This window comes from Nannospalax galili, unplaced genomic scaffold (assembly GCF_000622305.1).
Source record: "Nannospalax galili isolate Female #2095 unplaced genomic scaffold, S.galili_v1.0 scaffold683, whole genome shotgun sequence".
NCBI classification, from domain to species: domain Eukaryota; kingdom Metazoa; phylum Chordata; class Mammalia; order Rodentia; family Spalacidae; genus Nannospalax; species Nannospalax galili.
This window is the reverse complement of record NW_008349093.1, coordinates 389,049-416,955: the sequence shown is the minus strand read 5'-3', so window position 1 is coordinate 416,955 and position 27,907 is coordinate 389,049. Positions and strand designations below refer to the sequence as shown.

At 43.7% G+C, this 27,907-nt stretch overlaps 1 protein-coding gene across 1 annotated transcript in view; it reads left to right on the top strand.

The window, feature by feature from the left end:
* Positions 1-27,907, top strand: part of Alk (ALK receptor tyrosine kinase) — a 790,272-nt gene that overhangs the window by 702,560 nt on the left and 59,805 nt on the right. Inside the window, exons 10-11 of the mRNA XM_008846481.1 lie at positions 6,691-6,785; positions 6,949-7,071. Coding sequence (XP_008844703.1) covers positions 6,691-6,785; positions 6,949-7,071 — 218 coding nt within the window. The remainder of the gene's footprint in view (positions 1-6,690; positions 6,786-6,948; positions 7,072-27,907) is intronic.

Genomic DNA, 27,907 nt, shown 5'->3' with positions numbered 1-27,907 from the left:
TGCAACTTCAAACATACAGGTAAAACACTCATGCACACACACACGCAAAATAAAATAATCAAAAAATAATGTTTAAGATATTCTCCTCAGAGAACAAAAGGACTGAAACCACCCTTTTCCTGGGTCCTCTCACTGTCGGGAGGCTGCCATCTCTGGTACCATCTCAGCCTCCCCCCGCCAAGTCATAATCTAACAGAAGCAGAGAAGAGGCCATCATGGGAAACATCTGCCTGTCCTGAGACATAGGAGTAGACAGTCCAATCTCTGGGAAGTGTAGAATTGGTACGATCTAACCTAGACAGTCCTCCACAGACTCAGTTGTCCCAAAGTGCTTGTTGGACCTTGATGGAGTTTGTGTGAGACTAGGAGAAATCAAACAAGTTGGATGGTTCTACAACAGATAGCAGAATGTGTGGTCTGGGAAATGAGAGTCCTACTATTATATTCTGGTAGGTCAAGGCAAAGGACACTCCCACGAGATCTCTGACATTCTTCTTACTCTTTGGTGAATGCTTGCATGCATGCCTCTGTGTGTGTGTGTGTGTGTGTGTGTGTGTGTGTGTGTATGTGTGGGGGGGGTGGGTGTGGGGGTGTGTATGTGTGTGTACATTCTCATGTTCTCTTCTCTCTCTCTCTCTCTCTCTCTCTCTCTCTCTCTCTCTCTCTCTCTCTCTCTCCCTCCCTCCCTCCCCCTTTTTCTGTCAACCCCCATGCAGGACTTGGCACATTCAAGCCTGTGGGTCAAGCATTTTTATTCATCATTACTTCTGCTCAGACAAAGCTCCATAAAGCAATGTCTGCTTTCTTTTGTTTTCCCCTTTAAAACACACACAAAAATAAATCACACACACACACACACACACACACACACACACACACCAGATATTACACAAGTTGAGAGAATGAGGGAGCAAAGCAGAAACTTACTGGAGATGACCCTCTACAAGTTCAGCCTGCCTGGCCCTTCCTTTCAGAGGCTTTCTCAGATGGCACATCAGGGGATATGAGGGAGCTGGAATCCTTCAGTGTTCCCCAAAAGTGAGCATAGAAAGCCTTGCCTAGGATTAGGGAGACTACTCAGTGGGTAAGAGCATTTGCTGCACAAGTATGAGGACCTGAGTCTGAATCCCTAGCATCCATGTAAAAAGCTGAGCATGTTAGCATGAGTCTATAACCCCAACACTAGGGAGAGCGGGTGAGAAAGGAGAAATTGGGGCAGCCTAGTTCCAGGCTCAGTGAGAGACTGTCTCAGGGAAATAATAAGGTAGAGAGTGATAGAATAGGACACGTCACATCCTCTCTTGGCCTCCACATGCACAGCCACTTACATATATACCACACACACACACACACACACACACACACACACACACACGCAAAGTAAACAGAACAAAAATAAATTTAAGGACTGCAGAGATGACTCAGTGGTTAAGAACACTGGCTGTTCTTGCAGAAGACCCGGGTTCGAATCCCAGCACCCACATTGCAGCTAACACCTGTCTGCAACTCCAGTTCTAGGAGATCCAAAAGCCTCTTCTGTCCTCTGTGGGCATTGCACGACATGGGTACACTTACCTACATGCAGACAATACACATATACACATTTTTAAAAAAAATAGAAATTTGAGATCTCAAAGCCAGAATATTTTCAACTGTCCATAACTCCAGTTCCAGGGGATCCAACAGCCTCTTCTGTCCTCTGTGGGCATTGCACGACATGGGTACACTTACCTACATGCAGACAATACACGCACACACATAAAATAAAAATAATAAAAATATTTTTTAAATAAATAAATTTAAAAAGAAAACCAATACTTGGAAGCCTCAACCTGGGGATGGGGAAGGGGCTCAATGATTCTCCCTGCAGCCTATCTGAAGATTCACCTACTCTTGTCTTTCTAGAAGAGCTCTTCACTACAGTCAGACTCATTGGGAAAGAAAGATCCTCCAGTCCTTGGCAGTCCTGCCAACTCTGTACTGACTTTTCCAAGTCTGGAGGTGGTAAATAATCTCTGAGAGTAGGACTCAGTGAGATGGGGGTGCTCCCAACTCATATAGCCTAGGTTAGCCTCAAACTCTCTATGTAACTGACCCTGAACTCAGCCTGTCACCGCTTTGCTACACAAGAGCTATAGACAACATCAGAGCACGTGTCCATCCCTTGCCTTGTCAGACAACCCATCGGGACTGGTCCCAGGAATCCAAAGCTGTCCCTCAGCCCCTTCTCTGCAGCCAGTGTCTGAAGTCGATTATGCATATAATAGTATGCATAGTGGCAGGGATTCTTCTTCACAGACATTATTCTAATAGAAATGCATACCGTGACCCCAGCCTTCTCAGTCCATTTCAGAAGACTTTTGCTGAGCAAATCAACTGGGCAATAAGAAATTGGACAGAGTGGTTTTTTTCTCCGTAGTATCTGCCAGTTCTGTAGTAAGCAGCCAAGTCCTGGACAAGCCCTAGCTGTGAAAATGGATACAGAACACCCCCTCTTTGGATACCACTAAATGGCCAGTGGAGGAATCTGAGCCACGGTATGCATCCATCAAATGACTCTTACACCAGGCAGCATTCTTTTTCACTTTCTCTCTCTCCAGTGTCTTGCTATTCCCTCAGTCCACATTCAGACACACACCTTTTTGTCAGCTACTTAAAATCATTAAGTGAACTTAATTAGGTTTGTCAATCCCTAAGGCTGTAAGGATGGTGAATCAGGCCTCATATGCACTGTCCATTTACAGTCTGTTGCCTGAACGAGACGGTGTGTTTTCTGAGCTGTGCGTGAGCAGCATCCACATATGATCTGCAAAGATCTGCCCAGTGAGTCTGAGAGGCACCCACTTCCAAAGCTGCCCCTTCTAAACCTGGCCCATGGCCCAAATAGCCACCTCCCAGAATCCTCCTGGGCCAATTTTCAACAGGCTGCTTTGTAAAGCTGAGCAAGATGGAGGGGTAGGTGCATTCTTATGCAAAGCCAGACTCCAACCAAGATCTCTAGCCAAGTCTGTTTTAGCAGCAAGCTCCAAACCCCTCTGGCAAGGAAAAAAGAGAGAGAGAGAGAAAACAGCAACAACAGTGCAATCACAAGTATCTGCTTTGGAGAAACAGGAAGAACTAAGTGGGTCTGACAACTAAGAGGTGAGAAGCAAAATTTACACTATCAAGGAAAGAGGAGGCTCACCTGCCACTCCTAGACAGCACAGATCACTGAGAAAGCAGGAGGAACCCCAAAGCATTCACGCTTCCCTTTCCTTCACCAGCTCCCACAAACAAGAAGGGAAGGCCTTTGGAAGTCATGGAGACTCCACATCCCTCCCCATTCAGAGTGAAGGCTTTGGAGTACAACCGGTGGAGTAAACTGTGTTTGTTAGAACCATCTGATTGCAGACTTAGTGATAATGTGCCTTGGGCCTTGCTCTCCATCGGTCCTAGAATGTTCCACCTGTGCTAGAACTTTCTTTCAGTCCCAAAGTAAATGCTAGAACTTAAGACCTGTGGCCAGAGCTCACTCTTGTATCTTTAGGGACCTGGCCAGGAAAGAGTGGTTGGGCCAGAAGGCCTCTGTGAGCCCTGAGGAAGTCTTGCCCATCTTCAGCAGGGAGGGAGTAACAGAGCCCAGGGGCTGCCTCTTCAAAGGTTCAAGTGATGACACACAACCAAGCATCATCCAAGGTAGAAAAGCCTAAATCACGCTGGGCCTGCTGCCCGTCCAGATGCCTGGCCAGCTCCCTCACAGAAGATGAACTCCTAGGCTAACCCTGCTGTGCCTTCCCTGACCCAACACCTGCCACTCCAGACCCCTTTCCCCGATTGCCTCCACTTCACTGCCACACTGCCACCTCTGTCTGACCTTCCTTCATCTACGTTTGTCCACCTGTCCTTTACCTGAGTCTCTGCCCCCAGAGTGGATAGAGGCACTATCACATGGGTTCACGGTGCCACTGGCTGAGTCTTTCCTGTGTGTTATGAGTGCTCCTGATACAAAATACCGGCAATCGCCAATGTCAGTCAAATTCTTTGAAACAGCAGCTGCCACTGCCATCGCCTTGCAGAATACTTTAAAGATTCTTCTATTTAGAAACCATTCTAGCAACAGCTTGCATCATCCTAGTCATGCTAAGAGGCCCAGTGGCTATTAGGGAACTTTGCAGCTCTAATCTTTCTGCGTAAAGAATGAAAGCAGAGGGAGAACAGGACAAATGGAGCAGTAAGGAGTCTGTGGTTTCCCTAGGGCCTGTGCAGGGAGAAGTGGGGGTTTTGCCCCTCTCCCTGCTCTGACGGCACACAAGTCATTTTCTTGCTTAAGCACCTGGAGTTCTTTTGGAAGGTGGGCTAATGCAGCTCAGCACTAAAATCAGCATGTGGCCTGGTCCCTCAGTCTGCAGATGACAGAGAAGGAGAGGATGACCCAGAGAGGAGAAGGAGAATGAGGGTTGCTATGGGAGCCAGGCCCACTGCCCTACAGGGCAGCTTGCTTCCAGATGCTTCCAGCAAGGAACATGATCCTTTATATTCACCTTTTAGAGTGGTTTTGTTGCTATTATTATGATGATTATTATGATTATGATTATGATTATGATTATGATTATGATTAGTTGTTGTGGTTTGTGTTTTTGTTTGGGGTACTTTGTTTTGTTTTGTTTGAGACAGGGACTCATGTAGCCTAGGCTGGCCTCAAACTCCATATGTAGTTGAGAATGACCTTGAACAGGCATTGCTTCTTTAGAATCAAAGCATCTGGGGCTTTTCAGATGGGAAGGATTATTTGTGACCGAATTCCACAAGATGAATGAAGGCACAGGCAGACTCGGGGAATAATGCAGTTCAGAAGAACAGTTCACACACACACAAACATGCTGTTTCGATAAAAGTTCACTTCTGATTTCTGATTTCAAGGCATTCCTCCAGCAGAAACAGTAACTGTTCTCTGGCTGGAAAGAACCATGTCAGTATCTATCCCTTCTGCATGTTGACCAGGGTCATGTGCTCATACTTATGATGGGGGACTTACCTCCTGCTGCAATTCACACACGGGCATGTCCAACCTTTTTGACATTAGGACAGGACATTGTCATCTACAGAGTTCACACTCAAGAACTGCACAATCAAGTTACAGAAAACTTGTTTTTAAAAAGTCTGATAGTGTTTTAAGTAAGCCATGTTGGGTCATGGCCATTTGTAGCCCACTGGCCACAGGGTTAACATACTGGAAACCTCACTCACTCACTGCACTACCAATCTATATGAGCAAAACTAGTCCTTTTCTCTCAATTCTTCCCATGTGCCTATGCCCCCTCCCTAAAAGGCTATTCATGTTGTCAGCTGTCCCACATTGTCTTTTCTCTACCCTACATTATCTCTCTCTCTCTCACTCCCTCTATCCTTATTTCCTAACAGCTTTATCAAACTATAATTTACATGCCATAACATTCACCCATTTTAAGTGTGTAAGTCAATGCATCCTGCCCATTCATAGAATTCCACAAAGAACACCACAACCCAGGTTTAGAACATTTCCATCATGCCAAAATGAGTCTTCATGCTAATTAGCAGTCAATATTGTTCCACTGCTAGCCTCGGGCAACCACTAATCTGCTCTCTGTCTCTACAGATGTGCCTATTCTAGATGATTCCTATACATGGAATCACTCAATATGAGGTCTTTAACTTACTGTCTGGCTTCTTTAACTTTGCATAATACTTTTGAGAGTCATCTATTTTACAGCATGTCTCTTGGTCCATTCTTTTTTATTGCAGAGTAGCATCCTGATGCATGGCTATATACCACATGTGCTATATCTATTCAGTGATTGACAGCCATGGCTTCCCCTCTCTTATTATTTCAACATCCACACCAGGTACTGCACACTATTCTGCAGGCCATTTTGGATAAACCCTCTGCAAGGTGGGAAAATAATGTTTAGGGTCTCAGGACATAGTCACTTTATCACAGAAAAGGGCTGATTGACTGAGGATAGCCTTCCAGGAGGGAGCTTTCCCAAGAAACAAACAAATCAAGCATCTTTCTGTTTATCTCAGTCTAAAGTCTTCCCCAACCACATGAAGAAGTTGCAAAGAAACATTATCTCAGTGACTCTCTATTAACACTTTATGACCCATTGTGAGTTGGTTACAGGCACTCCCAGGGGTAATGGTCGATCATCTAATATTTAACAACCAGTTTGGAAATAGTAACTGATGCTGGACAAGACCCCGGGCCAGAGATCCAGGGAAGGAACATAGTTGCCTGAAACAACAGAGTCACTGAAGGGACCGTGGGGTTCTGTCCACTGGAATAATGCAAAAGCATTTTAGTGTTTTAATAATGGCTTCAGCCCACCTGCAGCTGAGCATAAGCTGAATGCCAGCTCCACTCATTTCTACCCACCATGCATGCCCAGAAAACAATATAAGTCTCTCAAGCCCAGATCTCTAAACTGGCTTTAAAGATCATGTGTCAGCCATAGGCATGATGGAGCAACACTTCAGATAGGGACGTGCTCCATGTTGAAGTTGAAGTCAGGGAGAAGTTGAGTACTAGCCTCTTGCCACTGCTGTGGGATCAGGAAAAGCTAATCAAAACTAAATTTCTAAGCAGGGGGATCAGCACACTTGTGCTGAACACTGATTCCTAGGACTTGATCTACAGAGGTGGTTCCTAACACACATTCCTCTTAACATATGCAGGTTCTGGCTGCAGATAGTCGTATGGTGGGGTCAAGGATCCAGGGCAACGGTGGCGTTTGACAATATCTCCATCAGCCTGGACTGCTACCTCACCAGTGAGTTTACCCTGGTACTTTGTTCCCTCAGCCCCGGTGACCCATGGCCTCATCTCTCACCTTCACCCTCAACCATCTTGCCTCTCCTGCCTTCCCCAGTGAGAACTTATCTCTCTCACTAAAATGGAGCTCTAACTAGCCCACCTGGTCTTCTCTATTCTAGTCAGTGGGGAGGATAAGATGCCCCTGAATGCAGCACCCAAATCCAGAAATCTGTTTGAGAGAAACTCACACAAGGATTCAAAGGCCAATGTATCAGGAACAACTCCCATCTTTGACCCTACAGGTAAGGGTTCCACTGGCACATCTGATTCATTCGATCAACATAATTTCTTCCTGGAAAAAGCAGAAGAAAGGTCTGTGCTGTGCTTCAGGTGGGAACTGTGGTTAAAAGATAATGGTCATCCTCCAAGAGGAGCATCTCCTCCTTACAGGACCCCAAGAATAAGCTGAGTGGGCCTCTCCTCATCTAAGCAACAAAAACCCCTGGGAGTTATACAAAGGAGCAACTTTACACCCAGGGAACCCCAAGCTCCACACAAATGGAGGGCCAAGCTGGTCTTCTTTCCTCGATTCACTTCTTTGAAACCACTCCCCATTTATCAAAGAAAGCAAATCTTATGATCAGAGTTCCTCTCCTCATAAAGAGAGTTGAGCTCAAAGTCAAGGCTATCTGTTGTACAAATTGAGTTATGGCCAGTTGCTGTAGTGCATACTAGTAGGCAAACTGTAGAGGTGGAGACAGGAAGATAGTGAGGTTGAGGCCAGCCTGGGCTACACCTTTAGGGGCTTGGTGGGAGATGACTCAGTTCGTAAAGTACTTAATATGCAATCCTGAGATCCTGAGTTCAGATCCACAGAACCCATGAAAAACTGGGCGCAGTGATGCACACCTGTCGTCTTAGCACTGGGGAGGAGAGGCAGGAGGATCTCTCGAGTTTGCTGGCCAGTCAGTCTTGTTGATTCATTGAGCTCCAGGTTAAATGAGAGACTTTGTCTCAGAAAATAAGGTAGAAAGTTATTAATGATGATACCTGACATCAACCTCTGGACTCTGCACACATGTATATAGACACTCTCTCTCACAAAAACAAACACACACACACACACACACACACAAACATGTGCACAATTGACCTACTCCATCATGGGTAAAGCCCTAAAAGCTTTCAGTTGACACACTTCTTCGGAGCGGAAACCCAAGCAAAGCTATTCTAATTAGCATACACAGACCAGAAGATTTGTGATGGAAGTTCACACTGCTTCAAACATGGATTGCTACAGAATCTGGCCATAAAACATAGGAGTAATTTCTCAGCTACTCTTTCCACTAAGGGAAACCATAGAATCGGCCTCCAAACACAGTCTAATACTCCTGATAGTTATGAGATCAGAGGCTATGATCTTTACTCCAGAGAAGCTGGCCCGGACCACGTAGGCCCCAACTTAGACTGAAGTGTGTCTAGAAGCCACACACACAGACATTGGCTGAGACACAGAGAGACAGACAGACAGACACACACACACACACACACACACACACACCAGGGGTCTCGGTACCTAGCCCTCCATTCAAGTGTGCCCAGGAGACCCAAAGGACTTGATCCATGGGCACTGATACTCCCTCTCAGCTGAGAAGCAGGTGTACAGCACATGGTCCCCCACCCTGTACTACTTCTTTTCCTATAAAGTATATACCTTAATTAAAATAACAACAGATAGATGATAAATTTGCAATTTCTACTTCTAAGGTAGAAAAGCTCCATGCAAAATACAAAATAATTAGAGACTTTCAGCTTTGCCACCAAATTTATTGGCTCTCATTAGCTAAATTTCAGTTTTACTTTGTTTTTGGAGGAAGACAAAGCTGCTTGAAATTGCCTCTCGCCCTTGCCTGATTTCTGCCTGATGTGACTAGCTGCCAAGCAGAGACAAGGGTTGTTTTCGTCGTTACTCTCCTTGCCTCTCTCCCTTCATCTTTAAACTAAAACCCAGAAAAGCTTTTCTATCCTTCCCCATAGCCTACCTGGGAGCTTAGCCTACAGAACTCTATTTCCCACCAACTTCCAGGTATCACAGAAATGTCTAGCCTTGGTGAGGCACCTTCCACGTTCTCCATTCAGCATCCCTTCCTGCCACCCCCACTCCAGGCCTCACCTCTGTACTACCTCCTTGTGATAAGTTCCAGCAATTTACAAGTTCATAAATTCAGGAAGGAGGCCAAATTTCCCTTTTCAATCTATGTGCTAAGTAAATATAGTAGCAACCCTGACCCTACCCTTGCCACCAACACTGATTATATAACAGGGACTCCAGAAACATCTATTGATTCACTGGTAGGCTGCTGGAAGCTTGGGTTCTCAGATGTCAGCAGCCACAACCCTGCAGCCAGCATTTAGGAAGCATCCATCCACCTGGGTCTATTGTCACATAACTCCCACTGTCCCTAAAAAACTAATCAATAAAGGGCCCAATGGCCACTCAGCCTAATGAAATCATGTGGCAGCTCAAAAGCAGCCATGACTCCCTACCACTTCCAAATGGAATTAGAAGCGAACATCTGCCTGAGGGAGTGGTGAGGGAGGACTCCAGCTAAAACCAGCCTCCCCTACTGAGTAACATTACCTCAGAGCCAGATAAGCAAGTAGCTCCATGTCAGAAGAAAGAGGCTATATCAAATATATCCCTGAGTGGTTTTGAGGCTCCCTGGGTAGGCTCTAGGACACCAAATAGGGAGCTGTTACCGTCCCAGGAATCCAGTGCCGCATTAGGAGCAGCTTAGGGAAGGAGAAGCAAGGCTCGGCTCCCAGGCTTCTTACCCATGTGCTCTGTTTCAGAAAGCATCTCTCTCCATCTTGATTTGGGTTCCCTAGTTTCATCTTGGTGTGGGTCCCCATAAGTGTGAGTGGGAATGTTTACTTTCTTGGGAGGATTTTTGTGGTAGGATTTTTCCCTACTAACCCTAGACTCAGCTTACAGTCAAGGAGAGCAGGACCCCCTAGCCCATGACTCACCTGGCTTTCATCCAAACCCATCTATCAATCCTAACACACCTCTACAACCATTCAGTGCTCAGATTCACTTAGGGGCACAAAACCAAGATGGAGCACAAAGAGCTCCCAGAAGAGGAGTGAGCAGGTACACAAATGATTTAACTAGAGCAACAGTGCTTAGAAAAAAGACGGCCGGGCTGTGGGGCTGGAAAGACAAAGTCAGGGCCACACCCACTCAGTAGTAAAGTAACCACCTCCCTGCAGCATTGTGTATGGCCACACGGCATGGAGGGGGCTGTCCAGCTCTGAATGCGCTGATACTTCTGGTCCAGCATAGGAGAGTGGTTGGTGGACCACCAAGGCATGTCTGCAAGATTTTGCTTAACCCAAGCTCAGAGCTTTTACCTGGGAGGACCTCACAGAGGAAGAGGGGAAGGAAGGAGAAGAAAAAAGACAGGAGGGGAGAGGAGGAGAAAAGGAAATGAGGGTAAGTGAAGGAAGAGAGGAGGAGAGGGCAGGGAATGGAAATCACAGACCGTGCCTGATCCTGAGCTAGATTGTGTCTCAAACCAACTTGACCTCATACTGGCCCAGAGTCACTTACTGTTACTATTATGGAAGAGAAAAAGAAAAATGGAATAAAAGACTTTGTGTATGTGGCTTCTAGGAAGGGAGGCCAGGATATGAACTCAAAGTCTACACTCACCAGCTCAGCCACTGCCAATAGGAAAGTCTCCAATGGGAGAAGAACACCAAGCATAGGAAGGAGGTACGGAGAGAGTCTCAGCTAAGAGCCCCAGGATGAACAGTAAACAATCAGCTTCTGTCCCTCTGACAAAGAATCAAGGAGACAAGATAATAAGATTTTCTCTCCAAAGTTCAGCGCTGTCAGTTTCCACTGAGTTGGAACAAGGGTGGCGGGTGGCATTTCCACTCCCCTCCAAGCAGGCAGTAGAGAAGCAACTAGAAACAGAAAGGCCAAATCAAACCGGGTCTTGGGAGAAACAGTTATTTTCAAAGCTCCCCAAGCTCCTTGTGTCCCCCCAAACTATTCAGGCTGAGTCCCTGGACACACTGAGCGGAGGGAGCATCAGGCAGGGAAAGGCCTGTCCAGGTGGTGCAAGCGGCATTCTCGGAAGCCTGTGAGTCACTTTAGCTAATCAGATGAAGAAGCTGGAGGAGAAAATGGGGCAAGTATTAAGTCCAGGGAAATTACATTTGTCAGCTTTGCACATGCAATTACACTAACCAAATGGTTGGGATAATGCAATTAGGGCTGTGAAGCCAGGTTCTTCTCCTTCTTTACCCCCTCCCTTCCTCCCTCCCTAATTCTCTCTATCTCCCTGTCTCTAGCTCTACCTCTGTCTCTGTCTCTGTCTCTGTCCCTGCTGGTAACAAACTGAGCTGGTGCATGCTGGCCCTGCTGTCTTCCCTCCCTAAGAAGCCCAGGTGAAAGCTCCAGGACCCTGTATCCCTCTCCCTTCTCCTGGGAGCTCAGATGCTGCATAGGGAGGGCCAAAGGGAGCCCAATCCCACTATCGGAGTTTTTGAAGTCTTGGAAAAAAAATCAGAGACTCGCCTCTAAATCTAGTCACAGTCTGGTTTAACCATATACTAAATATGCATCTATAACCTAAGGGGGGAAAGCAATTCAAAATACATAGAATCCTGGGCCAGTGAGGTGATTCAGTGGGTAAAAGCACTTCTTGTACAAACCTAATGACCTGAGTGCCATCACCAGAACCCACAGAAGAAAACCAGCTCCTGAAAGTTGTCCTCTGACTGCCACACAAGTACCATGCACGCACACACACACACACACACACACATACACACACACATATGCACACACAGAGGGTAATAATAATAATACATGATATAATTAATTTAAATGTTATATATGTATATAAGCTTATATATTACATATAATCCTGAAAGAAGCCCTAGACTAAGAATCAGAACCTCCATACTGGTCCTGGCCAGTTCACACTAGTAAGCCATGGTCCCAGGGCTGTTCAGCCTCACAGGGTCTTGTCTCTGCTTGCCAGCAAACACACCAGGAATACCAGTCATGGAAGAAGTTCATGTGCATCCAGACAAGAGTAGGTAACCCATTGTTTCTAAGAAGTCAATGTTTCAGGGGCTGGGGAGAAAGCTCAGTTGTTAAAATGTTTACCATACAATCATGAGAACCTGAGTTTGATTCCCAGGACTCACATAAAAAAGCTGGGCATGGTGGTGCACACTTGTGATCCTAGTGCTGGGGAGGTGTCGAGAGACAGATCCCTGGGGCCAGCTGGCCAGCCAATCCAGCCAAATTGGTGCGCTCCAATCAAACTAGAAACCCTGTCTCAAGAAACAAGATGTAAGGTACCTGAGGAAAAAGAGTCAAGGCTGACTTCTGGTCTCCCCACTCCTGCACATACATGCACACATGCATACACACACGTGCACCTACACACAAACACACATGCACAAAATGCTGAGGTGGAAGTACAGTCTCTAGGTCCCTTCCCATTCCAAGTTCCTTGATTCCAAGGGCTGAAGCAATCTGGAGCAGAGAACCATAGATTTCCTCGACCCATCTCTCCAATTAACCCCTGGCCCAGCTAATGTGCCCAGAAGTCAGGGTGACAGGCTGTCCATTTCCACACATGCACCTATGATTCAAGAACAGATGCCAATTCCAATGAGAAAGTTTTATGTGTTTCATATAAATTGATTGGGTCTATTTCTGCTAAATGCATTATCCATTCACTGCAGAACAACTATTAGAGTTAATAGAATTTGTAGCTAGAGCCATCATGTTCCAAGCACGCCCTTCTGAGGGTGACAGCATTGTTGGCAGGCGGGCTTCCCAGAGCCCAGCCCCTCCCTCAGTATCTGTCTTCTCCCTCACTGTCTTTCTCACAGCCTTCTGCACTCAGACCCTGTAGTTTGGGCCGGCTTCATTTCAGTGGCACACCTACTAGTAAAGTGCCCTTTGCCTCCTGATTCACCCCATTACTAAGTAAATAATGCATTCTAATCAAGTTCTAAAGCATTCTGACACCTTCTCACTTATTAGTGTTGTAGATAATCCTATGCCAGGCTGGGAGAGGGAGGAGACCAAGATCCCTCTTTAGCCATATCTCCTCAGTATATGCCAGTTTTGAAGCAGGAAATTCAAAGGCATGAGAGGGTTGGGAGACAAGGGGCACTCAGATTAGACTTGGGTAAGTGTGTCATTAGCAGTTTCCCTGGAAATGCCTGATCATGGACACTCCTGAGGATGTCCCCACCTCGGCAGTCAGGGAGCTGCTCAGCTCAGGGATGCCAGCCAGAAGCATCCTCACTTCATCTTCATCAAGACCTTCTGGCTGGGAGGGGCTGCCCATGAGTGCTGCTTTTTGAAAGTGCAGATTCCCCGGCTCCTTTAGCCTTGTGGGATGCCTGAAAGGAAAAGCCAAAATCCACATTTCTAATTAGAAATTAGCAATATTAGCAAGAAAGGTTAAAAACCTATGGCTGCAGGTGAACAGCCCCAACTTGGGGAAGGCAGCACAGTGGGCTCAAAGCCATGCACCTTTCAGCAGCAAAGGCCTAGCATTATAGTGGTCCCTCTTCATGTAGCAATAATAATCGCTATTCCCTGAATGGTGCTGGGGGCCAGAGCTACACTGAGCTCTGTAGCTCATTGTTAGTGCTATGGTATTAAGCTCCTTTTACAGACTGAGGTCCTCAGAGATTAAGTAACCAGCTCTAGTTACACAACTTTCATGAAAGGCTAAAAGATCTATTTCTTAAACCCATATAGAGAGTAGCATTTTCTAAGACATGTTACACCTGGAAGAACAAAGTTGTGATAAAGTAACCTGAGGGCTTCCATTGTTGAATAGGTTTTCCAGAGGGATCTTCTTTGTCTGAAAAGCCCTGTTTCTTTTGTTAGTTTTTGCTTAAATAGAGTACATCTGCATATTTTCTAACAGTGTATTGGGTAGGCCATATACCCACATGTGTAAGAAAGCTGATCACTGAAGCTCATCGGCACATCCTCAGAAACCCCAGCTTTCACAGGTGCACTTGGAAGCAATCCTGCTAACACCCATTCAGTTGGGAGGGACAACTCTTTAAGGATGGGCAAGCATAATATCATACACAGCATTCTTGGAACTCATTCAGGCACTGGTGGTTCACTTGGTCCACTTCCCTGCTGTTTAATTCTGTGCTATGCATCCTGTCTTATTTTGCTAGTTTTAGATTATCACCTATTTAAATAATCATATTAGTGGCATTGCATGAAGTCCTTACATTAACAAGGCTCAAGGGTTCTCAGTCACCGTACTGGTTTGGCACCCTCACAATTAACATGTCACTCTTCATTTGGGTGCGTCTCCCTTCCCCAGGAGCTAGCATGACTGCGCTCCAGGAAGAGAGGTGATGTGGAACTAATTCATGATTCATGATTCTCATTACTGAAATCACCACGTTTCTTCCAACGGAAGAGGCTCTGCACGCTGGCGACCAAGTCAGCATTCCCAAGTGTTGGGCAGCTCTAATGACTAGAACCTGCTTGGTGGCCACAAAAGGGGAAAGCACTTTTCCAGGGACCTGCTGACAGTGACAACATGGAACTGAAGACTGGGTCAAAGGCAGCAAGGGATTCCTGGTCTATGTTCCATCATTCATGGACCACGTACTTCCATTGTATGGAGTTACCTAGGTAACTTAGGCACTTAGGTAATGTCTTTCTCATTTGATTCTTGCAGACCTGTGAGGGTAGACATTAGTTGAGGTAGCAATATAATGTAATTTTGCATGTATGTGTATCTGTGTGCTCATGCATGTGTGTATTTGCGTGTATATGATTCATGTGGACGTGGATGCACAAGTGCACAGTGAACATGTATGAAGGACAGAAGATAAATGCAGGTATCAGTCCTCAGGCACTTACCACCTTCTTTTGAGACAAGGTCTCTCATTGGCCTGAAACTTTTACAACATAGGCCAAGCTAACTGGTCCATTAGTTTCCAGGGATTCACCTGTCTCCAACTCCTGTCTCAACACCACGGGATTACTGGCATGTGTTACCACATCTGGCCTTTTCTTTACATGGTTTCTGGGTCCTCATGCTTGTTAGGCAAGTACTTTACCAACTGAACCATCTCTCTAGCCCTAAAATAACAGCTTTTTTTAAAGCACATAATTCCCAGGTCTAAATCACAGCAATGTTACTCAGCTTAGGCAATTTCCTTCTGTTGTCTGTCTGTACCTTCATTTATTCATATCAAAAAATGATTTGTATAGAGCTGTACAGATGGCTTAGCAGGTAAAGGGCTTTCGGAACAAGCATGGAGAACTGAGTTCAGGTCCCCAGAATCCATGTAAAAGCTGAGTAGGTACACTGCCCATCTGTAATCACAGCATATAAGAGGCAGAAATAGGGATTCCCCAGAGCAAGTTGGCTAGCTAGACTAGAAAACACAGCAAGCTTCAGGTTTGGCAAGAGACCCTGCCTCAATATATAAGGTAAAAAGCAATCAAAGAAGACATCCCTGAAGTCCTACACACACACACACACACACACACACACACACACACACACACACCATATGCACACATACTCCAAATAAAGAGTTTTTATGTTATTAGTACTTATATCTCATAGGTTTGTTATGGGGGCAACATAAATTAATACATGCCTGACATGGTAAGCTAATGAGACTTTCTTACTCTCCTCAGGTTAGGGTTGAGAAAAGAGAGGATCAGAAGGTATTAAATGACTCACCCTACCAGTCCACTGCAGAGTCAGAGTTCAAAATCAAGGCTGCTCACTCAAAAGTCATTCCCACTCTACACCCATGCCTGTCAGGAGCAATAGCAAATATCATCCAGTTGCTGACCAGCATCAAGGCAGAAGGCTTGTTGCATCCAAATCAGTGGTTTTCTTTTTCCATTCAGGGAATTTTACTCTGCATTCCATACACAGGACATCACTGCTTTCCCAAAACACAATCCCAGAAGAGCCCATGTAGTTCAATGTAACAAGCATGCATTGTGTGCCTACATTGTGCCAAACCCTGTACATTCTCAGGGCCTGTGGCTGAGAACAAGCCAAGTACTGATCTTAAAAATTGTACTACCCAGAGCCAGTCCACACAGACCCTATATGAAACCTCTATTCTGATCTCATCTAAAATTAAGACAAAAAAGAAACCCAGTATGCCAGAAAGCAGGGCCTCAAGCCAGGTATGGTGGTGCTTGCCTGTGATCCCAGCACAGAGGCAGGAGGATGAGCATGTCAAGATCATCCTCAAGTACGTAGTGAGTTTGAGGTGAGCCTGGGCTACATGAGATCTTGTCTCAAAAAAGGATGAGAAGAAGGAGTAGAGGATGAAGAAGAGCAGAAAGATGGGGGAGAAAGGGGGAAGAAAGCAAGCAGAACCTCCGCACTTTTACTCTCCTAGCTCTGGCAGACTCTGGTGAGCCCTAGTGGAGAAACAAGCTCCTGGCAAGACACCCAAGGTATGCCTGAGCTGCTCTTCCCCTAAGCAGCAGGCAGGAACCACCACACTCCTCTCTCCCAGCTGGCCTGAGAAAACACGTTGTTTCTCCCCATTTGTTTTGGTGACAGGTTACATAAGTGGGAGACAATAAATGATCCAGGAGCTCTGGGCTCAGCACACCTTGATTAAGATCATTTAGCTCACAACTGGCAGAACACAAAGGCCCTCCATCAGTGCAAATGCAGTACGCGCTTGTTTAGGAAGACCACTTTAATCATCATTCTTCTCTCAGACTCCCTGCCTCTGCCTGTAACCCAGTCCTGCATTCCCCATAGCTTTGCAGTCCCCTTATGTTATAGTGAAGCCTCAGATGAAATTGACAAAGGAGTATTACTTTTTTGTAATTCGTCTGCATCAGGAGGTAAACTGAGGCTCTAGGAGGAAAAAAGCTAAGTTGCTAACCCCTAATTACAAATGGAGTCTTCCCTTGTGGTGGTTTAAATGAGAAATGTCCTTTATGGGCTCATGCACTTGAACACTTGGCCCAGTTGGAACACAGCACCTGGAACCAAGTATTTAAATATGTGAGCCTATGGAGGACATTTTTCTCATTCAAACCAACACATCCCTGCTTGCCCACTTGCCCCATTCACTGCCAGAAGGAAAAAAAAAAAAAAAAAACAGGTAGAACTACCCTCGGTATCACTGAGACACAGAGAAGAGAAGAGTGGGCAGGCCTCCCTGGGAGTACAGACAGAAGACAAAAACCTTGCTGTGGGCAGGAGCTTTTGCTGGGTGAGATGATTATCTGTGCTTTATAGGCAAACTACCATAAACATATTAGTCTTAAATAACACACAGTTGTTTATCAGTGTCTGTGGCTTAGGAAGCCAAGCCCAGCCCAGGTCAGCTAATACCAGGCCCAGGATCTCATCTGAAAGCTCAGCTGGGGAAGGAATCATACCCAAGCCCCACAGATTGCTGATAGTTTTTGAAGGGTCTGGGGTTGAGGACCTCAGTTCCTGTCTAGAGGCCATAGTCAGTGCCTGCTGACTTTGGCAGCCTTCTTTGTTATAGCTAGTGAAGTGGGCTGGGTGAGGAAGGATGGATGACGGGAGATAAAGGGGGCTGCTTGCAAGACAAGTTACAATGGTGAAAATGATATCCTGTCACCACATGTATTAATTTGCATATTCTATTGGTAGAAGCAACCCACAGTCTCACACTCAGAGACAGAGGGCTACAAAGATATGAACCCGAGGGGATGGGGACCGGCTCAGAGCCCATTCGCAGTGACTTTTATGTATCAGAGCATCCAGTCCCCGGAAAACTCCGAGAGCCCACACTGATGATCAGAGCTCCTGGGCTCAGTCTCGAGCGTGTCTAGTCAGCAGCCACATTTCACCGGCATGTGGGTGTTACCTACTGAGTGAGTGCCCAGTAACAGCAGATGGCAGGCTGACCAAGAGGCTTAGAGTCCAGGGTTCTTTCTCAGAGCTGGCTGCTGTAGAGAGCAAATGAGATTGTTTATACCAGACTATCAAGGATATAAAAAAATATATTCATATAAAATGTTATAATACTATTAACCTTGTTATCAAAATATACAACAAAAAATATTGGGCAATTCACTTTTATGAGTGACTTTTATGTATACTCTTTTTTATATACAGATAGTGTGTATCTAAGCATATTTTCTCCATTTTATTTTTTACTGAAATTTCAAGAAAATTCGAGTTTCTTGCCATTTAAATCTAATCATATTTTTTATGATTAGACATGGAGACAGTATTGTGCATTTGGAGTCCACCTATTCAGTCATTTCCCCAACCCAATCAATTGCCAATCTGTAAGGAAAATCCTTATATTTCATTTAGGGGAAGGGAAATGTCTTATGAAGGATCCTGGGGGGTTGCCCTGTAAGAAACTGCTCATTGATATTGAATGAAAGAGGGTCTGTATTCTTCCAAAAACTTATCAAGATATTGAAAATCATGGCGATTCCAGAACCTTCTCTGAGAAATTTTTTCCAAATAAACCCCAAGTGACTGGATCAGAAAGACCTGATTTGTTTTTAGAGTATTGACTGTGAGTTCATAAGAAGGTAAAAGCAAATTTGTTCAGCTATTATTTTTTAGTAAGTGACTGGCAGATTTAATGATCATACTCTAGGATTAATGTTAGCATGTGAAAATAAGCGGAGCTTGGGATTAGCTAGCAACCTGCCTGAGAATATTTAAAAAAAAAAAAAAAACCCTCCTCCACAAGACTTAGAAAAGCTTCCTAGAAAAAAAGAATTAGTATTTCTTTCTCTCAGCTGGCCTTATTACTTTGATCCTAACTCTTCCCTTCAGCCTATCAAATGATCCGTTCCACCAACCACTGAGTTAGTGGAGTGTCCCCACTTCTGAAGGGTAGGGCTGGAGAGTTTTCTCAAAGATCACAGGGCTCCCTGTATTGTAATTATGTGTGTGTTTAGGGATGCACATGAGTATACTGGGGTAGGGTAGGGTCCAAGGGAGCCCTATCCCCTTTCAGTTGTAGCAAATAGATAAAATAGATTCCAGAAAGCATCTAGATATGGCATCAGAATGTGTCCAGTTAATTGATCTCTACCGTTTCAAGGAGCTGAAAGTCTAGGACCCCTCAGTATATATGACCGCTCCCTTCTAGACACTCAAGTGGGCTGGGGAACAGATATGTTACCTGCTCTTTTTTTTCTATTGTGTTTTGTGGGAGTTTTGGTCCTCACTTAACAAAGATCTATGAACCACTGTCTGTGTGGCCAGTACTATTTTAGACCCTGGACACAAGGCCACAAAATAAACTTAGCCCAATTCCCATGAGACACACACACACACACACACACACACACACACACACACACACACAGTAAACAACACAGTACTATTAAAACAGTACCCATCAAAAAATTTAAATTTAAAATACATTAAAATAAAAAATAATATCATAGATGATTGTTGCTGTCTGTTCAATGGCCCCAGAAGTGATTACTTTCATTAACTCAGCACTTGGTGATACCAAGACTCACATCTCTGTGGCCTTGGCCCTTACCATATTCTTGTTCTCTTCTGGTCCTAAAATAGCCATCACAGCTCCAGCCACAGTGCCTGCATTGCAGACAGGAGTGAGAGAAAATCATCTCTCCTCTCCTTGTCTCTAGCCTTCCAGCCCTGCCCCACCCTCCCACTGTTTTCCTTTCTGCCCTTGACCTTGGGGTTTCTCCCGCTCTCCTGTGTCTTCAATTGTCTTACAGATTCTGAGACCCAGACCCAGCAGATTCTTTCTAGCTTGAATCTAACTGGTCCAACTGCCTACTTCTCTGTCTGCCCGGTCCTCCAGAGGTATCATGATCCCACCAGCCTATGTTTCAGTGGTCATGAGTCAGGGCCACACAACCAGCAGAGCCACTGGGTGCAACGCAGCAAGGGCTTCTCCTCCCACACTTCACTTCTCTCAGGAGGCAGTGAATCCTAGTGACAGAATCCTGATGGTGATCCACTAGAATATACCAGGGCCAAAGTCCACACTTTGGGGGTCCTGAGTGGGACTGAGCTAGTATTCAAACCAGCACCACTTCCCACTTAAGCCACGCCACCAAATTATGTATAACTCAGAGATGGCTGAGTCCACAGTACCCATGTCAATATCAAATACTTTATTAGCACAGCTCTGGCCTAAAGCCAACTTGGAAATAACTGAATTAGCCCCCAAAGCCTCCCTTAACTTAATTTTTACAGCTCTGCTTTCAGAGTTGTGTTTTGGTTTTGTTTTCTGGGTTTTTTTTCTTTTTTTCTGGTGACCTTTCTCTTCCCCCATGTGTGACTTGAGTTTCCCTCTGGGAGTAGGGGGTGGCTGAGAACACAACACAGCAGCCGTTAGAGGCTGCGCCATTAAGCTCCTGCAGATTGCTGAGTGTCAGAGCTGTTTAGGGTAATTCAGTCCTGAAAGCAGCTTTTATCTCAACAGCCCTGACTCATGGCCCTGTTGATGAGGAGGTTCCTCTCTGGGAAGAGGTGTCTGCCTCCCAGCAGGAAGGGATGTGGGCCTCTGGTCTCCCCCACAAGGATACCTCAGTATTGCCAGGCATCTCATCTGTCTAGAGAAACTACCTGTGGAGCAAAGTAAAATATGATCTTGTGTGTGAACACATCTAACAAAAAGCAGGGCCAGGGGTTAGAGAGATAGCTTAGCAGTTGAAAGCACTGGCTGCTCTTGCAGAGGACCGGGTTCAGTTCCCAGAACCCACATGGCACCTAACAACCATCCATAACTCCAGTTCCAGGGGATCTGATGCCCTCTTCTGGACTCTTCAGGCATTGCATGTATGAATGCACTTACATGTAGGCAAAATATTTATAGATTAAAAAAATAATATTTTTTTTAAAACACAGCGCTGATGCTGTCACATTTGTTACCACCTCAGCTCTTCATCATCAGAAAATAACAAAAGAGCAATGGCCAGATAGCTTTGCATGAATTAGCATGAATCAAGGTAAGAGGCGTTACACACGTGCAGTTGCACCCAGCATAAGTGCATATACAAGCAGGTGTCCATGTATGCATATAGAGTATGTATGTATATACAAATACATAATTCTCATCAAAAGGCCTTAATATATATGACAAAGTACATTAAATCCAATGGGGGGCTACAAGAGGGGTGCCATAGGAAAGGAAGGTTTAAATTTAATCAAAATATATTGTATTTAATTTGTACAAATTCAATAAAAATAGAAAATAAAACAAATAACTAAAATATATATTCATGCATAAAAAAATTTCCCATCAGGACAAACTTGAAAAACAACAATGAAAATTCAACATAGAACTATGAAACTATGTTGTGGAAAGAGGAACGTATGGCGTGTCCCAGCCTCAGGTTCATACTGTCATTATTTGTCTATTGTTTGACTTTTCTACACGATTCATTATCTTATGAGATAAAAGTAACAGCTCTTTGACCTTCCTTATCAACTGACCTAACATGAAAGCTTATTGAAAGGTGGAAATGCTATACAATGCACTACATTTAAATATGCTGAAGTTGAAGGCCTAAATATGTTCCCAACCCTGTGCACTCAGGATCACAGTAACATCCTTTTATCTGGAGTTAGATTCCCAGTACTTTCCACCATGTACTAAATATGAATGCCAAAATCCAAAAACTGTGAAATAAAAGGTGTTCTGCAGTCTAAAACACTGAGAGGTGTGGGACCTCTCTCACGTGCTCACCCGATGCTGGATACAAAATAAAGTGAAACAGCACAACATGCTGAAATTCTAAGAAAGAAGAGAAAAGGAAAGTCTATGTAAAATATTTATGTCTGGGACCATTTATTGAAGGGTCAAATAGCCCCAGACAACCCATTAAGCCTAGATGGCATCACCAAGCAAAGGTTGAATTACAGTTAGTGGTGAGTATCCATAAAAGCATGATGAAGCAACTGGTTCAAGGCCATGGTTATTGGTGATATCCCCTGGGTAAAACAGAACACCTGCTGCCTGGGGAGCAGGGGATGCTATAAAGAGCTGATCATAGCAAATGAGCTATGTTGTTTGGTTTGGTTTGGTTTTGCTTTGCTTTGTCTCAAAGACTTGGGAGAAAGATAATGATGGTGGTAATAGCATAATTTGGTTTTTCTGTGTTTTGTTTTTTCAACCTTTCTAAATCCTTCCATGAAACCGAAGAATCTCTGTAGTAGCCTCTAGGTGCTACAAAAACAAGCTTCTTTGATGAGGGGTGAGAGCTACACTTACCTGTGAGTATAGGGAAAAGTGTTTAGAATACAGGTAGAAAATATATTGGTTTAGGAAAATGGCACTAGTAGGTTCTCCTGTAGGGTCTATGACCTCTACAGCTTCAGGTAGTTGGCTAGGTTTACACTACCAGACATGAATTCCTTCTTATTGAGTAGGACTTAAATCCAATTATATATGCTGTTGATTACTCTCAAGATTTTATACATATATGTATATATATATATATATATGACACTATTATCTTGGGGGTAATCAACAGATATATAGATATAGATATAGATATAGATATAGATATAGATATAGATATGGTCATGAACTTGAGATAGACTGGGGAGAGGAGTTGGCGGGAAAGAGGAAAGGGCAGAAATGATGTAAATATAGTACTCATGTATGAAATTCTCAAAAAAAGAAACAGATTTTCAAAAACAGAACAATCTTAAACCCCCAAAGTTTTAGATAACATGTACAGTAAAATGTAAAATATCCCTCCTAGTTCCCAAAATAAGAGTAAATGAGGACAAAGCACTGCCTCGTATGATAACCACCAGATCCGTATGGTCATATCAGCGCAAGAGAAGGGAGAGGGAAGGACAGAGATTGAGCTGGGCACAGCTGCTGAGGTGAGGAGCAGCTTCAAGCTCCACCCCGTGAGGTGTGAATGCAGGGCCCAAGCTAAGCGCCGAAGGGGCCAGAGCAGTGTGGCCACATGCCTCTTCCTAATCTACAATGAGAAGAAACTTGTGGGGGTGAAATCTGAGTGGAGCATGGCAGGGATAATACATGAAAAGTAAAGGAATGTCCAGGCAAGCATGGACAGACCAGAAGCCTCAGAGAGCAAGTTGCATGTTGCCGAATGTTGCTAACATGAGCGAATGGGAAGCTCTGGGAAGCTAAAGGCGCTCCAGACCCTGACAGCTTAGAGAAACCATTAAATACATAACAAGAAGGTACCACATTACAAAATTACAATTGAGGGAAAAAACAAAAGAACAGAATAAGACCTCTACGACAGTAAGAAGATCCCAGAAAGATCTGCTCAGGGAGGAAGTCACAACTGTGCTTCAGTTTCAAAAGGAGATAAGACACTCTAAGACAATGAACCAAGAGATAAGAAAATAACATTAATAGACCCTCATAAGAAAAGCTCATAAATTAGATGTTAAGCCAAGAAAAATTAAAGAGTTACAGAAATGAAATGCTAAAATGGAATGAAGAGCAAATAAAGCAAATAAAGCGGAAAGATAGAAAAATAAAAGAGGACTTGTTAAAAATCAGAGAGACAACAACATAAAGATCTAAGTACCCAAGAAGAGCATCAAAGAAGGGAAAGGACCCTGCGTGAAAGGGTAGAGAGAACTCATAGTGCTAGGAAAATATCCTCATCAAAACTGCTTGTTAAAGGAGTACACAGTACACCAAAGGCTATTCATCCAGACTGTGAAATACCAAAGCCAGTTTTTTAAATTTAGCCAGAACTGGTGGTACAGGCTATAAACCCAGCAAATCAGGAGGCTGAGGCAGGAGGATCACAAGTTCAATGTCAACCTGAGCAATTTAATATGACCCTGTTTCAAAATTATAAGAATAAGAGAAAAAGTGGGGAGGGTTGGGCATATGGTAGTAGAATATTTGCCTTACATACTTGCAAAGTCCTGCACTGAAGCCTCAGTGCTACACAAAATAATAATAATTAATGAGCCAAGACTAGAGACTATTGCTAAGGGATGATGCACAGTTAGGTGATAAAACTATTGAAAAATTCAAAGAAGTAATTATAATGTAATCCAGAATATGATCCTTTTTTAGAGTAAGGAAGACGGGGCTGGAGAGATGGCTCAAGAGTTAAGAGCACTGGCTGCTCTTGCAGAGGACCCAGATGTGGTACCTAGCACCCACTGACGGCTAACAACCATCCGTAACTCCAGTTCCAGAGGAATCTAATGGCCTCTTCTGACCTCTACAGGCATTGTACAACACTGCTGCACTTACATATTTGCAGGCAATATATTCATACACATAAACAATAATAATAGATAAAACTTTTTTTAAAAAATAGTAAGGAAGAGGTTGAGATTGGAGAGACCATTAAGTCACTGGCAAAGTACTACTTCTTGATCTGGGCAGTGGTTAAGATGAATAATTTGCTTTCTAGTAACTCATTAAGTATGTATACACTTGATTTGTGTGTGTTTTTCTCTGGATTTATATTAAATTAAAAGGCTTAATTTTTATCATTGTTGAAGGATCTCATGCTATGCCATTAAACAGAGAGAATAAGCTTAATTCTCAAGTGCATACTTAACGGAGTAGATTCTTTCCTTCTTTTGTTTTTAGCACTTGCAACTGAACAAAGGACTAAGCCAGGACTTTTAAAAACAAAGCTATTTGTTATAATAACACATATCAGGGGTCTTGTTCCATGCTGACTCCTTGCTGGCAGAATCATAGTGCCAGTATCAAACTGATTAAAGAGTTGAGACAGATGGTGAAGTTGTTTTAATCCCAAAATGATTACAAGTGTATACACCATCTTCATGTTGTCCTAGTCCAAGAACAATTGAACTTCACCATTCATAACAAAGCAAAGGTCATTCTCCCATTTTCAATAAAGAATAGCGTCACACATTTATGGATGGGTGGCTAATCAGTTTTTAGCCTGATACTTTCTAAATACAATCGAGAGTACTTATGAAAATAGTTCAGTATGCACTGCTTCCATGAAGTTTAGCTCAGTCAATGGTTATGGATAAAATTCAATTCGGTGAATCACAATCAAAATGGTGCAAATAGTCCACGTGAGACACTGAGTGCTTTTCTTTGAGACAACACACACAGGCCTTGAACCTGAGGCAGAGCCTCATTGCTGTGATTAATAGCAATAGCAGACAACTTATTTTCCTTTGTAGCGCACTTTATTTCTTTGCATTGAATTGCGCAGATGAGATGGCTTGGCAACAGTAATAAAACCAGCGCAATCACTGTCTAGCCTATTTTTTTAAACATTGTGCTGCATATTACTAATTGATTTGTTTCTTCTTGAAGGGCTCTGCAATATTCCTAAAATGAAACCCAGTGCTTAATGGATTTTTCTTTACTCAGCTGTCTATAACCAATCAGCGTTTTCATGTCTGTGGGTTCTTTATATAATTTAAATGTGAATGAACATTAAACTATGTTTCCAGTGTGTGGTATGTATAACAGCAAGATAGAGTTGTGCTCTTTTTCCCATAAATGACTTTTAATAAAATAGGATTTTTTTTTTTTAAGTTCTTAAGAAATGGAAAAGGTGGGCTTCCACCTCCCTTGCCTTCATGCCAGCTCCTTCCCTGGAGCCCTTTGTTGATAGACCTTCAGGAACAAATTGAGACCTTCAGCAGAGGAATTCGGGGGACACTTGTACCCTGAGATTGGCAGCTTAGCTTCAAGCTGCCTCCCTGCTGATCTCAGCATGACCTTGATCTTCTCTCCAGACACCAAAGTTGTACCCTGTTTTCTATAACTTAAGTCTTCTCCCTGACTGAATGCCCTAGTTACTGGATTTCCCTTTTGACATCACTTGGATCCCCATGACACTCACAATTAGATCCTTCATCTTGATCACCTGCTTTCCTTACTTGGTTCCTACGACTCAATAAAATCCCCACTCTGCTAGTCTAAAGTACTCTTAGAGTCACTGTGGGACTCTCTGGGACTGAGGGTCCATTCATCATGGTACCCTGACCAGACTCTCACCTGTCCCTTCATGGTGGCCTACCACCTGTCTGGGCCTGAGCAACCTTGGTATGGTCATTCCAGCTTAAATTGTATCTAAGGTTCAGATCTCCCATGCACATGCTTAAAAGGAAACAAATAGCTTCTGCCTGGGAATCAAAGCTCATCCTGACTTCTGCTCCCTAGAAACACTGTTGCTAATTTTCCTTTCCTCAGGACTTGGCTCTGTCTTCTTTGATCTACAAGGTCATGCCCAATGCCTTATTCTCTAGTGACACTGTTGAATTCAACCTAGTGTCTGCCTGCCATTTGGTGTTTAGAATTCAACCTAGTGTCTGCCTGCCTTGGCCTAGAACTGATCTCATGTCTATTCAGCCTGAAGTACCCTGCTCCACCATTCCTATTCCAAATGCCTCCTGTAGGGCACTCAATATCACCAGGCTTAAAGCAATATTGCACACCTCAGACAAGGATCTGAAAAATTATAGTCTGTTCCAAGCAAGTACCTTCAGAGGGACACTGGAAATAAAGCAGAATAACAATCATCCCATTACACAAAGTGACAAACTCAACAAGCAAATTCTTCCCTTAAAGATGGTTCTGAGAAGGATACAGGGGAGCAAAGACACATGTAGGAATGGTCTGGAAAGGCTGGACGTCTCCAAGGCAAAAGACTGATCAGCACTAGAGGACTCCTAGACACAAAAGAGTAATTCTCAGCTTTGGACCTTCTCCAATGTTGATACTCTCAGAAGAGTCACAAATGTTCTTTCTTCATCCGAACAATGAGGTAGGTAGGACTAGTATACAAATCTAATTGAGTATCCAAGTCCATTTAAAAAGTTTTTATACAATATAAGGATTTCCACCTTGACCCCCAAATCAGATCTACTGAATTTAAATTGCCAGAGCCCTAGGATCTGTGTTTTAAAGTTCATTAGGTGGTTTGGGAACCACTGAACATTGTGATCTTCAAGGTCCCATCTTAATATGGCATTCAGTGATGTCTATAATACCCCATGAAGAATAAACAAAGAATCAATGGCATGAGGCTTGAACCAGACAAGCCCACACACGAGAAGCAAGATATCCCTTGCACAAAAAGCAGTAAACTCAGAAAGTCCATAGTCCCAGGAGAGCATGATGGTGGGACACATAAATTGATTCCAAATAAGGCTGGGCAGATTTATGGGGGTCAGAGCCATCTGCAAGAGCAGAGACCACCACCATGCCTCAAAGGCTGCTGGGAGCAGCAAAATTCTGGCTGGATGAGTCATGAGTCTGACCTGGGATGGCAAATCCTCTATTCCCATGGAATCCACTTTAGAAAGAGTTTTCACTCTGGACCTTTCCATCAGAAATTGCTGAAATAAAAACAAAATTTTGTGTATAGAAACCACCTGAGACTAATATATGTCCATTGAATTGGGAAAATACTGGTCCCTTTATTGAGAAATGGCCCTAGAGTATCTCCTTTATGGAATGGAGGCATAAATCTTGAGATGGGTCCCCACAGTGAGAAACTGAACATGAAGGTACATACTTTTTAAACTATGTTCCCTGCACATCTCTAATGTCGAATGCTATGCTAAGCACTTGGCTGAGGTTCATCACTTAATTTTCATAGGCAGTCTAAGCACTCAGTAGTAAATCTCCATTTGTTCATGTTAGAAACATCAAGGCTCAAATAGGTCATACAACCTAACCCAGGGCTTCTTAAACTTTGTCTACTTGCAATACCCTTTAGCCTGAGAAATTTTTACATGACCATGGGTATATAGGTATAAAATAACTATAAATATCAAACATTTACTGATAATAAATCGCAAAGAAATTTGTTTCAAAACAACTCTTTGATATACAATTAATCTTACCAATTATTAAAAATGAAAGCAAATTTGCATACTAATGAGATAGATTGCCTGTTTGTCTATTACGATATGCTCCAAAGATATGTTAATTTGATACTTACATACTGAGGACTGGTGATAGGAAAATATTAAAAATCTCTGTTTATAGTAATTAAACCATTCAGAAAAGTTTGTAAATAGAAAAGATTCTGAAATCCGTAGCATTGATAGCATGCAATAGTGTCAGATGTGGGCCATGGTGTCTCAGGCAGCACTTGGTATCATCACATGGTATAAT